General features: G+C 42.3%; 1 protein-coding gene across 1 annotated transcript in view; it reads left to right on the plus strand.

Annotated features, from left to right (window-relative positions):
* Window positions 1–10,230, plus strand: part of tuft1a (tuftelin 1a) — a 14,819-nt gene extending 4,589 nt beyond the window's left edge. The window contains exons 3-13 of the mRNA XM_048260948.1: window positions 892–993; window positions 2,489–2,575; window positions 2,669–2,740; window positions 2,847–2,975; window positions 4,213–4,302; window positions 4,518–4,538; window positions 5,600–5,823; window positions 7,366–7,471; window positions 7,624–7,707; window positions 7,946–8,040; window positions 8,186–10,230. Coding sequence (XP_048116905.1) covers window positions 892–993; window positions 2,489–2,575; window positions 2,669–2,740; window positions 2,847–2,975; window positions 4,213–4,302; window positions 4,518–4,538; window positions 5,600–5,823; window positions 7,366–7,471; window positions 7,624–7,707; window positions 7,946–8,040; window positions 8,186–8,258 — 1,083 coding nt within the window. The 3' untranslated portion in view covers window positions 8,259–10,230. The remainder of the gene's footprint in view (window positions 1–891; window positions 994–2,488; window positions 2,576–2,668; window positions 2,741–2,846; window positions 2,976–4,212; window positions 4,303–4,517; window positions 4,539–5,599; window positions 5,824–7,365; window positions 7,472–7,623; window positions 7,708–7,945; window positions 8,041–8,185) is intronic.
* Window positions 10,231–12,571: the final 2,341 nt, after the last annotated feature.

A 12,571-nucleotide genomic window follows, 5' to 3' on the forward strand; every position in this document is an offset into this window, starting at 1 on the left:
AAGTGTGAGAAGGTCTTATGCAACTTGACGCACACACACACACACTCTCTCACACACACATGTGCTGTCACACACACTCTCACACACACTCTCAAGCGTGCTCACACCATGCACACACGCACACACACTCACCAAGAGAATCTTAAAATCCAGTGGAGAGGGAAGCTATTGTTCCTGGTTCCCAGAGTTGCATAACTCTTCCCCACCCCCCAACACCACCCCTCTGCTCCCGCCTCTCAAGGGGGTTTCCTCGGCCCTCACGCCCACAATCTGGTGTCCACTAAGCCGAGAAGTCCAGAGACATAAACACACACACACACACACACACACACACAGAGAGAAACAAAATTTTTTGTAGATGACTTCATGTCTACTCATATTGCTTAATTGTTGATTGGTTGATTGGTTGATTCCATGTGATTTGATTTGTAAACATGTTTATTCTTTGGGTTGGATGGAACAGTATGTTCTTCTATGACATACCACTGTGTGCGTGGGATTTATCAGAATGTTCCGGCCTGAAGACTCTCCCATAATCAGATGGTATTAATGTGCACAGAAATCTGGATCAGATAAATAGAGGCATTTCTGGTTTTGCGCTCACGAAAGGGTAGTTGTTCTTCTTCCCTTATTACAGCACTTTAGTCAACTGTTGTTGTTTTTTAAATGTGCTATATAAATTAATTGACACTGACATTGACATTGACATTATTATACAAAATAGTGACATACACAAAAGCCTTTGTAGGCCCATAGCCCATATAGAGAGCTTTAGAAAATGACAGAATGCGCTGTTATACCCATGTAGGCAAAGATGGATAATGCTACATTTAGTGATTGTTCATCTTTATGCAGTTTTTGACCAATGAATTGTGTGTTTCTTCTCTCCAGCCAATCGGACGAGCTTTTGCTGTGGTGCAGCCTCCCTCTGAGAGGGAGCCTTTAAAGAGTGAGCCAATCAAACCCGGGGACGAGAAGGTTGAAGTCATAAAGGTGAGTTGATTGTGCTTTAAATTGTTCTCTGCAAGTGTGTCTGTGTGTGTGTGTGTGTGTGTGTGTGTGTGTGTGTGTGTGTGTGCATGTGTGATATAAACATTGATGAAAGGATCTTTGAGGGGATGAAGATACTGTGACATCAGCATCTAAGCGTCGTGTATGCATATTTAAATGTTATCTTATTTCGTGTGTGTGTGTGTATGTGTGTTCAGGTGTGGTGAAGGTGCCAGTCCTGGCTGTTTTGTCTGTTTCCGTAACCGTCTTAAAGGGTTGTGGGCTTCCTTTCTCCAGCCAAGTGTGAGAAGGTCTTATGCAACTTGGACGCACACACACACATCTCCCTCTCACACACACATGTGCTGTCACACACACTCTCACACACACTCAAGCGTGCTCACACCATGCACACACACGCACACACACTCACCAAGAGAATCTAAAATCCAGTGGAGAGGGAAGCTATTGTTCCTATTCCTGGAGTTGCATAACTCTTTCCCCACCCCCCAACACCACCCTCTGTCTCTCAGGGTTTCTCGGCCCCTCACGCCCACAATCTGGTGTCCACTCTGCCGGTAGAAGTCCAGAGACATAAAACACACACACACACACACACACACACAGAGAGTAAAACAAAAAATTTTTTTGTAGATGACTTCATGTCTACTCATATTGCTTAATTGTTGATTGGTTGATTGGTTGATTCCATGATTTGATTTGTGTTCATGCTTAATTCTTTTGGGTTGGATGGAACAGTATGTTCTTCTATGACATACCACTGTAAAGTGGGATTTATCAGAATGTTCGCCTGAAGACTCCTCCCATAATCAGATGGTATTAATGTGCACAGAAATCTGATCAGATAAATAGAGGCATTTCTGGTTTTGCGCTCATGGAAGGGTAGTAGTTGTTCTTCTTCCTTTATTACAGCACTTTAGTCAACTGTTGTTGTTTTTTAAATGTGCTATATAAATTAATTGACACTGACATTGACATTGACATTATTATACAAAAATAGTGACATACAATAAAAGCCTTTGTAGGCCCATAGCCCATATAGAGAGCTTTTAGAAAATGACAGAATGCGCTGTTATACCCATGTAGGCAAAGATGGATAATGCTACATTTAGTGATTGTTCATCTTTATGCAGTTTTTGACCAATGAATTGTGTGTTTCTTCTCTCCAGCCAATCGGACGAAGCTTTTGTTTGGTGCAGCCTCCCTCTGAGAGGGAGCTTTTAAAGAGTGAGCCAATCAAACCCGGGACAGAAGGTTGGTCATAAAGGTGAGTTGATTGTGCTTTTAAATTGTCCCTCTCTGCAAGTGTGTCTGTGTGTGTGTGTGTGTGTGTGTGTGTGTGTGTGTGTGTGCATGATATAAAACATTGATGAAAGGATCTTTTGGGGATGAAGATACTGTGACATCAGCATCTAAAGCCGTGTATGCATATTTAAATGTTATCTTATTTCGTGTGTGTGTGTGTATGTGTGTTCAGGTGTATCTGAAAGCTCGTGAACAGCAGCAGACCCAACACCAGCAGAGTCTGAGGATGCTCTCAGAGGAAGTGTCACAAATTCAAGAGGTCAGAAGTCTCTCTCTCTCTCTCTCTGATCTGTCCATGTCAGTCTTGTCACTGAATCCAGATTGTCATGCTTCCACTCTCTCTTTTGCTCAGGTGAGATATTGTCTGAAGAACTTGAGGGAACAGATGGCTGCCAAAAACAACACCTACAAAACAGAGAGCAGGGTGTGTATGCTTGTGTGTGTGTGTGTGTGTGCGTGTGCGTGTGTGTGTAGATTCCTGTTTAGCCTTTACAGGAGAGTTCAATATCTTTGTTGTTTCCCTGCGTCAGATCCGCTTATCCACCACTGGTTCCAGAGACAACCTCTGCTCATCATCATCGTCGTCATCATCAGTGCCATCTTCATCAGCAGCAACATCCTCATACTCTACAGCAGAACAGAACCATGACAACACTCAAGTAAGAGACAGTACCGAGTCACACACACACACACACACACCCCTCACTTCAACGACCTCTCACGCACAATGCAGGGTGGAGTCACATGACACAAAGCATTTTTTAATATTTCAAACCTCCACTGACCTAAAGAATGTACGTGACTCACACACCAGTTGGACACCACCCACTGATCTGGCCTCTTCTCCGCCCAGTTTTTGTTCTTTCCTCAGTGGAAAGTTGAACAGTTACTGTTGGGTCTATTAGTGGGAACTGGAGCCTCTATAAATAGAATGAATGAGATCAGTTTTTTTAGGGAACTGTGTGTGTGTGTGTGTGTGTGTGTGTGTGTGTGTGTGTGTGTGTGTGTGTGTGTGTGTGTGTGTGTATCTGTGTGTGTATATCTGTGTGTGTGTGTGTGTGTGTGTGTGTGTGTGTGTGTGTGTGTGTGTGTGTGTGTGTATCTGTGTGTGTGTGTGTGTGTGTGTGTGTGTGTGTGTGTGTGTGTGTGTGTGTGTGTGTGTGTCTGCATACGCGAGAGAGGGAGCGATTGAGCAAGAGAGGTGAGGCATATAAAGCATAATAACACCCCTTCAATGGAATGAGAGCAAGAGCAAGAGCAAGGCAGGCAGACAGAAAGAGTGAGTCAGGCTGCAGTGGAGCTGAGCTGGGGCCGAACAGGAGAAACTGGAGCTCCGGGTGGAAAAAGAGTTCCCCAGTGACGCACGTCAAGCGAGTACACTGCTCCCTCTCTTTCCAAACGAGTACACTGCTCCCTCTCTTTCCAAACGAGTACACTGCTCCCTCTCTTTCCAAACGAGTACACTGCTCCCTCTCTTTCCCCATCAGCCCCCTCTCTGCTGCTCCCGCCCCTCTCTCCCACTCATGTATAAATAGCCTGGGGCCGGTGGGTGTGTGTGTTATTGTTTGTGTGTGGGTGTGTGTGTGTCTGTCTGTGTGTGTGTGTGTGTGTGGTTGTGCGTGAGATCTCCTGATTTCTCTCTGGGGGTAGCCTATATCTGTTTGTTTTTTACTGTTGCATTACGTAACTAAACGAGAACACCTGTGTGCTACCACAAAACAGAGGCACCACTCAGAAACTTTTCAATTACTATACTGCTTTGTGTGTGTGTGTGTTTCTCTGTGTGTATTTCATGTATGTTGATGTTCAATACACACTCTCAAGGGATTTTCCATGATCTGTTAACCTCTCTCTTTCCCCTCTCTTCTTTCCCTCCCTCCTCCCTCCCTCTCTCAGGACTGGGGGGATGAGCAGGAGAGGGCTCGGATGAGGGAGGTCAGTAAGAGACTCTACGCCCAGCTGCAGGGAGGCTCTAGAAGAAATGAGGTTCAGAGGAGAGAGAACAGCTGCAGGGTCTGTACCAATCTCCTCTCTTTCTCTCTCTCCCTCTCCATCCCTCTCTCTCTCCAGAGACCCACACTAACTCTCCACCCGTCTTTCTCAACATGCTTCCATCCTCTCTAAACTCCCTCCCGCTTGTTAAATGAGTCTTGCGTTCCGTTTGCTTCCCCCCCCGCGGTGATGGGTGAGGCGACATGAAGGAGAATAAGCAGCAGCAGCAGGCCTCTGGTGCTCCACCCCCATGCTGGCATGCCTGCAGGAGCCACGGTGACTCTGAGAACCCCCCACTCACTTGCTCCATCTCCATCTGCATCCTCCATCCTCTTGTAGCATATGATTCCTTCCATTCCTCTTTGTTGTCCACTGTGTTATATTCCTTCCATTATCCATTCCTTTCCTGTTTCCATTCCTCCATTCCATCCATACCTCCACTCCCTCTCCACCACACTCTCTCTCTCTCCACCCCCTCTACCTCTCTCTCTCTCTCTCTCCATCCACTCTACACCTCTCTCTCTCTCCATCCACTCTACCTCTCTCTCTCTCATCCCACTCTCACTAATATCAATAATGTCGTAAATAATGTCAGGTCATGTAATAATAATAATGTCATTGCATCGCCGCGTAAAATAATAATGTAATAATAATAATAAAGGATCACGTAATAATAATAATAATAATAATGGGTCATCTTAAATAATAATAAAGCGCAAATAAAAACATCTTAATAATAATAATAAGGTCATCTTAAATAATAATAATAATAATGCGCATCGCGTAATAATAATCAGGTCATCGCCAAATAATAATAATCTGCGTAATAATAAAGCGAAAATCGATATTAATAAAATAAAGCATCATAAATATCAATAATAATGTTTAATGTCACTTTACATCTTGAAATAATAATGTCAGGTCAAAATAAATAATAATAATAATAAATAATAATAATATCATACATCATAATAATAATAATAATAATATCACTTTATCTTATAATAATATCAGATCGTAAATAATAATAATAATAATAATAATAATAATAATAATATCCTTTATCATCATGGTCATCATTTGGGTTATCTCGGTCGGTTTCATTCTGATTAGTTAATGTATGTTCTCTCTCTTTCTCCCTCTCTCTCTCTCTCTCTCTCACTCTCTCTTTCTCTCTCCCTCTCTCTCTGTCTCTCTCTCTCTCTCTCTCTCTCTCTCTCTCTCCTCTCTCTCTCTCCCTCTCTCACTGTCTCTCTCTCTCTCTCTCTCTCACTCTTTTTATCTGTCTCAGAGGGAGGCGGGTCAGTATAAGCAGCAGCTGTCCGAGCAGGGTGACCGGCTGCGGGAGGCGGAGCAGACGGCCGAGCAGCAGGACCAGCGGATTGAGCAGCTCCAGCGTCTCCTGTCCGGCATGGAGCAGGAGAGCTCGGGCCTGAGGGAGGAGCTTATGACACGGGAGGCGGAGCTTCTGCAGCTCAGAGAGCAGAAGGAGGAGGGGCTTGAGGACAGGAAGCGGTAAGAGGTCTCAGTAAGGGCTTACATACTGACGCCAATCGTGTAGCGCGACATCGCGGGACGCCAAAATGATCGTGATCTTGCTGGCGCGCCAGGATTTTAGCCAGGTAGCGAGGTAGCCAGCATCACTCATTTTTCAGACCTAGCGACAAAGCGAAACAGGAAGATGGACTAGTCTGGAGGGCAAGCGAGTTGCAGTGTTTTGTTACAATGTGAATTTAATAGTTTGCTGATAAGTTAACAAAGTTACCAGCGAGTTGCAACACATGAAATTAAGAGGAAAGAATAGAAACGATTTATTTTCAAAAACAAAGGATATCTATTAAGGCCTGAACAAAATCTCTTTCCACTTCAGGAAATTACATTAAACTCAGCCAGCTGCTAGCTAGCTAGCCAACTAAACTGTTTAAATTATTAAATTTCTCGATGACTAAAGTATCTATCTATATATCCATCTATCTATCTACCTGTGCGACACCTTGGAAACTAGACGATAATGATGGTGGTGGTTGTGAATAGTAGCAACCAAAAAAGTCTGAAGTACCATCACAGAGGCTAGATAATAGCAGAGCCCGCTTACATTCTCTGCTACTAGTGTTTCTTAAAGGAGAATTCATTGACCTAAAGTGTGTTGAAACATGATAACAGTGTGAACGTATGTCTCATAGTTTCAGGATCAGATTCCAAAATAATTCAGTGGAATGCATGGATTCCAGTTTCTTCCAGTAGCAGCAACAGGAATCCATGCATTACCACGGAATTATTTTTGGAATCTGATCCTTTATCATACCGTTTATTCTTTTCGTCATTTCGAATTTATCGTGACTAAATTCAAGATGGCTGCAAACGCTAAACTTCATGAAGATACTGTCTATATAAATCGTCTTGTAAGTAAACTACCAGTGCTTTTTCAAAGTTCTCAATGTCTCGCTTTTAAATGTCAGGGCCCTCGGAAGTCTACCAATGAAGTGTGGAGATACATTGAGCCCTCGTGAAATGGTGTAAAACAATGATTTATTTGCATGGTATAGCCCGATGTCAAGCACCACCATTGAAAAAAAGCTGTTGGTAGCATTGGCTAACTAGCCAGATTTTGGAGTGCAGGGGACAAGCCGAGATGGGCTATGAGACATACGCTCACACTCGGTATCATGTTTCAACACACTTTAGGTCAATATCATACCGGAATTCTCCTTTAATGCTACTTCTTCTGCTGTGTAACGTAGTTAGCGTTAATCTAATCTAATGTGGATGTCTATGGCAAGAATATACAATACACGTCAGTAAGTGTATTTACAGAGATGTAACAGCAGTGTGTGTGGGTACTTGTGTAGGTCAGAGGAGATGTAACAGCAGTGTGTGGGGGTACTTGTGTAGGTCAGAGGAGATGTAACTGCAGTGTGTGTGGGTACTTGTGTAGGTTAGAGGAGATGTAACTGCAATGTGTGTGTGTTCTGTAGGTCAGAGGAGATGTAACTGCAGTGTGTGTGTGTTCTGTAGGTCAGAGGAGATGTAACTGCAGTGTGTGTGTGTGTTCTGTAGGTCAGAGGAGCTTTACCAGGAGAATGCTCTCCTGAAGGAGAAACTGCACCACCTAGACGACATGCTGAAGTGCCAGCAGAGAAAGCTCAGAACCATGATTGAACAGGTACAGCTACACACACACACACACATGCACACACACACACACACACACACACGCACACACAAACAAACACAAATACGTACACAAACTCTCTGGCACTTAGAAACACTGAGCACGTAGAAACACTGGTATTAATGCCACGCGTTTGCCCTCAGGTGCAGAACTCAAAGATGGTGATCCAGGAGAGAGACCGGGTGATCAGAGAGCTGGAGGAGAAAGTGGCCTACCTTGAATCTGAGGTAAGCTCCTGGGAGATGCACCCTGGGAGATGGAGTCATTTAACCCCTTAATGAAGTGTTTTTCACTTTCACTTCCTCTCGTCTACAAACGGTTTGTACAGATGTTACTAAAACCTTACTCCCACTAAACTCGACTGTTAGTACAACTAATAGTAGAACTACTTTTGCTTTTTCATAATATTCACAATATTTTGCTCTTTCACAATATTAACTTTGTGAAATGCCATTGTGTATACAGAACAGAGAGATGCACGACCAGATGGATTACTATCTGGGAGGTCAGAGGCGAAACTCCTACCTGTCATCTGACCAGAACCCCCAGATCGTCTACAGGTGAGCGCAGACATATACCGTGTGTACACATATATCCTCTACACACACACACAACACACACACACACACACACACACACACACACCCCACAAGCGCTCTTTATGCATCACTAATACTCTGAAATGTGTGGTTGTTTTCTCTTCAGTAAGCCTTTGAGGCCCTCTACACAAAGCAGCAAGTCTCTGCCCTTCATCAAGGTCATTGAGATCAAATCGTGAGTGGGCAAGATGGTTTCGCTGTGGTAACACCACGGCCACTGCCACTGCCACAGAGCACTCAGCCCAGCCTTCGTAACCCGTAAGGAAGGCCACATCTGCAGCAGCACCACCAATTGCCATGGCAGCATCACAGCTCAGCAATTTCATGCATTTCACCAACTGACCATCTCAACCGCATTGTGCACCGATTTTCACACTATGTGTGTTAGTGTGTGAGTGAGTGTGTGTGTGTGTGTGTTTAAGTTCTAAGTGACTCCATCTGTTTTCTGCCATTTATAGTTGGATTTACTGTAGCTTAGCTTCATACTCAGTCGGTTGTAGCACCTGTGTGCCCTTTTCCATGTACAGTACATATGAACACTATGCAGCCACAGCTTGCTCTGAAACAAGCTAAATCTAGACGCATGCTAAATCTACACACACCTACACACACACACACACACACACACACACACACACAAACAGAAGGGATATGAAGGGATAAAGAAACAGGTCATGAAAAGGAAGGCTAATGAGAGATGGGTTAGTGCAATAAAACAGGGGGTTGGTAGGGAGACAGAAAGAAAGAAATTTGATTTATCACTGAATTTGCTACAGTTTCCCTCCTGACAGCACATGTAAACACATCTTAGCTGTCGAACCCAGTTTACCTCAGTCTGTTAACACACACGCACAACACACTGCAACTGATTAAGGGGCTTTAACACGGCTACTCAGATTAACAAGAACAGGGCTGATCTTTATACAGAAAGACAAGCAGCAGACACAGCAGTGGGCTGTGTGTGTGTGTGTGCGTGTCGTGCGTGGGGGGATAAATAAGCGAAGGGCTGGGGTAATTGTTCTCTATCATGTTTGAATCAAGACCAAACGGGAAGCTGGATCATCCCTGATGATGAGTTATGGGGAAGGGATGTCGTGTCGATACTGGCCTCGAGCATTCCAGAGCACACCCGCATGTCAAGTCGAGTCAAGTCTGTCGCCTGGAGTCAGGCATAGTTTTTAGGTTAATGGAAAAAAATCACACGTGCTGATTAGATAAGGAAGAATGTGTTATACACTGTGGTGAATTCAATGAAGTAGCTAGCGGCTAAATTAAATACCAAAAGAACTATTTCAAAATTTCTGATAATTCAGTCCATTTTAAATCTAAGCCAGTCAGAGTGAGGGGTCCATTCGGGACAGGAAATGGGAAATGACATCGCAGAATCAGATTTTTTTTTTTTTAAAGTAGTGTCACTATGGCAGCTCTGAGTGTTTGTTGGGACTCAGAGGCTCAAACAGGCAGGGTTTCAATAGCAATAACCTATAAACCATCTCTTCCTCTCTATCCCACTGACGTTTAAGACATTAGACTATAACACACCTTCTTTCTTTTGCTCTCCTTTTTGTACAGTTTATGACCCTTTATTTCATGTAGTTGCATAAACGTTGGAGGGAGACCAGTCCGACAAGTCTGTTATCATCTGTGTGTGTGTGTGTGAGAGAGAGAGAGAGTGAGGGACTCTGATCGGAACTCAATGACATCACCTATGTGTGCGTGTTCATGCATGTGTGTGTAATGTCGAAGGAACATGGCAGGTTGCATCACTGCAGCTGTGCTGACATAAGGAATATGAAGAAGATGATGGTGACAATGAAGAGTATTTAACACACAGCAATGTGTCCTATTTAATGTTGATCCCTGATAGGAAACACACATGTTCAGTTCAGTATCATGAAGCTTTTTTTCTTAATGGTTAAGTTTGTACATAGTATCATGTTTGTGTTAGAGTCCTTCATTTTCCTGTGTTATTTACTTTTGCTATCCTGAAAAACTCTGTAGCACTAAGCCAAAGGCTTTCTCCTGATGCTCTGTAAATAGTGAAGGCTTTTTTGTAGTTATTTTTGATGTGATCTAGAAAGCATGTAATAACTTATATCTAAATACTGTGTGAATGCTTTGAATATTTCAATAAATCAGCCCAAATCGTTATTGTCTCTCTTGTGCGGTACCCTGTCTGACAGATCAACATAGATGATCAACACGCAGGGCTTAGATATCAGATTTAGGACCGATATATGAAGTTTTAGTGGAAGACAGAATATTCGGTGGTGTATGAGCTCCTACATGTCACAAATCTTAAAATAAATCCAAACTATCTTTTCCATTGATCAAAAAAAGAAAGAAAGGTGCTTTTAACACCATTTGCTAGTGTTTTCTTAACATTCCCCCTTAAAGTGTGTTTGAGTGTCTTTGTTTCCATCCTTTTTTGATTAATGGGAGATTGTTTGGATTGTTTTCCGGAAAAAGTGTTTTGACAATCCAAGAGAGCATATGTGCTTTTAAAGACCACTTGCCATGCTCTATTAAAGGCTCTTTTAAAGACCACATGCTCTATTAAAGGCTCTTTTAAAGACCACTTGCCATGCTCTATTAAAGGCTCTTTTAAAAACCACATGCTCTATTAAAGGCTCTTTTAAAGACCACTTGCCATGCTCTATTAAAGGCTCTTTTAAAGACCACTTGCCATGCTCTATTAAAGGCTCTTTTAAAGGCTCTTTTAAAGACCACTTGCCATGCTCTATTAAAGGCTCTTTTAAAAACCACATGCTCTATTAAAGGCTCTTTTAAAGACCACTTGCCACGCTCTATTAAAAGCTCTTTTAAAGACCACATGCTCTATTAAAGGCTCTTTTAAAGACCACTTGCCATGCCCTATTAAAGGCTCTTTTAAAGACCACTTGCCATGCTCTATTAAAGGCTCTTTTAAAGACCACATGCTCTATTAAAGGCTCTTTTAAAGACCACTTGCCATGCTCTATTAAAGACCACTTGCCATGCTCTATTAAAGGCTCTTTTAAAGACCACTTGCCATGCCCTATTAAAGGCTCTTTTAAAGACCACTTGCCATGCTCTATTAAAGGCTCTTTTAAAGACCACATGCTCTATTAAAGGCTCTTTTTAAAGACCACTTGCCATGCTCTATTAAAGACCACTTGCCATGCTCTATTAAAGGCTCTTTTAAAGACCACTTGCCATGCTCTATTAAAGGCTCTTTTAAAGACCACATGCTCTATTAAAGGCTCTTTTAAAGACCACTTGCCATGCTCTATTAAAGGCTCTTTTAAAGACCACTTGCCATGCTCTATTAAAGGCTCTTTTAAAACCACATGCTCTATTAAAGGCTCTTTTAAAGACCACTTGCCATGCTCTATTAAAGGCTCTTTTAAAGACCACATGCTCTATTAAAGGCTCTTTTAAAGACCACTTGCCATGCTCTATTAAAGACCACTTGCCATGCTCTATTAAAGGCTCTTTTAAAGACCACTTGCCATGCTCTATTAAAGGCTCTTTTAAAGACCACATGCTCTATTAAAGGCTCTTTTAAAGACCACTTGCCATGCTCTATTAAAGGCTCTTTTAAAGACCACTTGCCATGCTCTATTAAAGGCTCTTTTAAAGATCACATGCTCTATTAAAGGCTCTTTTAAAGACCACTTGCCATGCTCTATTAAAGGCTCTTTTAAAGACCACTTGCCATGTTCTATTAAAAGCTCTTTTTAAAGGCTCTTTTTAAAGACCACTTGCCATGCTCTATTAAAGGCTCTTTTTAATCCCACATGCTCTATTAAAGGCTCTTTTTAAAGACCACTTTGCCATGCTCTATTAAAGGCTCTTTTAAAGACCACATGCTCTATTAAAAGCTCTTTTAAAGGCTCTTTTAAAGACCACTTGCCATGCTCTATTAAATGCTCTTTTAAAAACCACATGCTCTATTAAAGACTCTTTTAAAGACCACTTGCCATGCTCTATTAAAGGCTCTTTTAAAGACCACATGCTCTATTAAAGGCTCTTTTAAAGACCACTTGCCATGCTCTATTAAAGGCTCTTTTAAATACCACTTGCCATGCTCTATTAAAGGCTTTAGCGCCTGTAGTGGCTCACTCTACAGAAAAAGCACCTGTTTGAAGATAACATTGGCATCGGACTCTTATTTTTTTTTCTGATTTTGTCCCTGTGCATTATCTTTTCCTTCCTTCATTTTGTTCACAGAAGATAAACATGTACTTACTCTGTAAACATGTTTACAAGAACAAGATGAGTGTACACTTACAGTATTTGAAAAGTGACCAGTTGCTCTTTAGCTTCTCACAAGACTGATGCAGATGCAGAGATCCTCTCATTTGGCCAGGAGACAGAGCTCCATCTAGTGGCCAATAATAACACTGACAAGTAGCTATTTTACAATTCTGTCAGGTGTAATCATGCTGAGTTCACTGTGTAAGTTGTGTATAAAAATCTGTTGTCACTAGGTCTTCTCATGAATACTACG

This window comes from Alosa alosa, chromosome 13 (assembly GCF_017589495.1).
Source record: "Alosa alosa isolate M-15738 ecotype Scorff River chromosome 13, AALO_Geno_1.1, whole genome shotgun sequence".
Taxonomy (NCBI): domain Eukaryota; kingdom Metazoa; phylum Chordata; class Actinopteri; order Clupeiformes; family Clupeidae; genus Alosa; species Alosa alosa.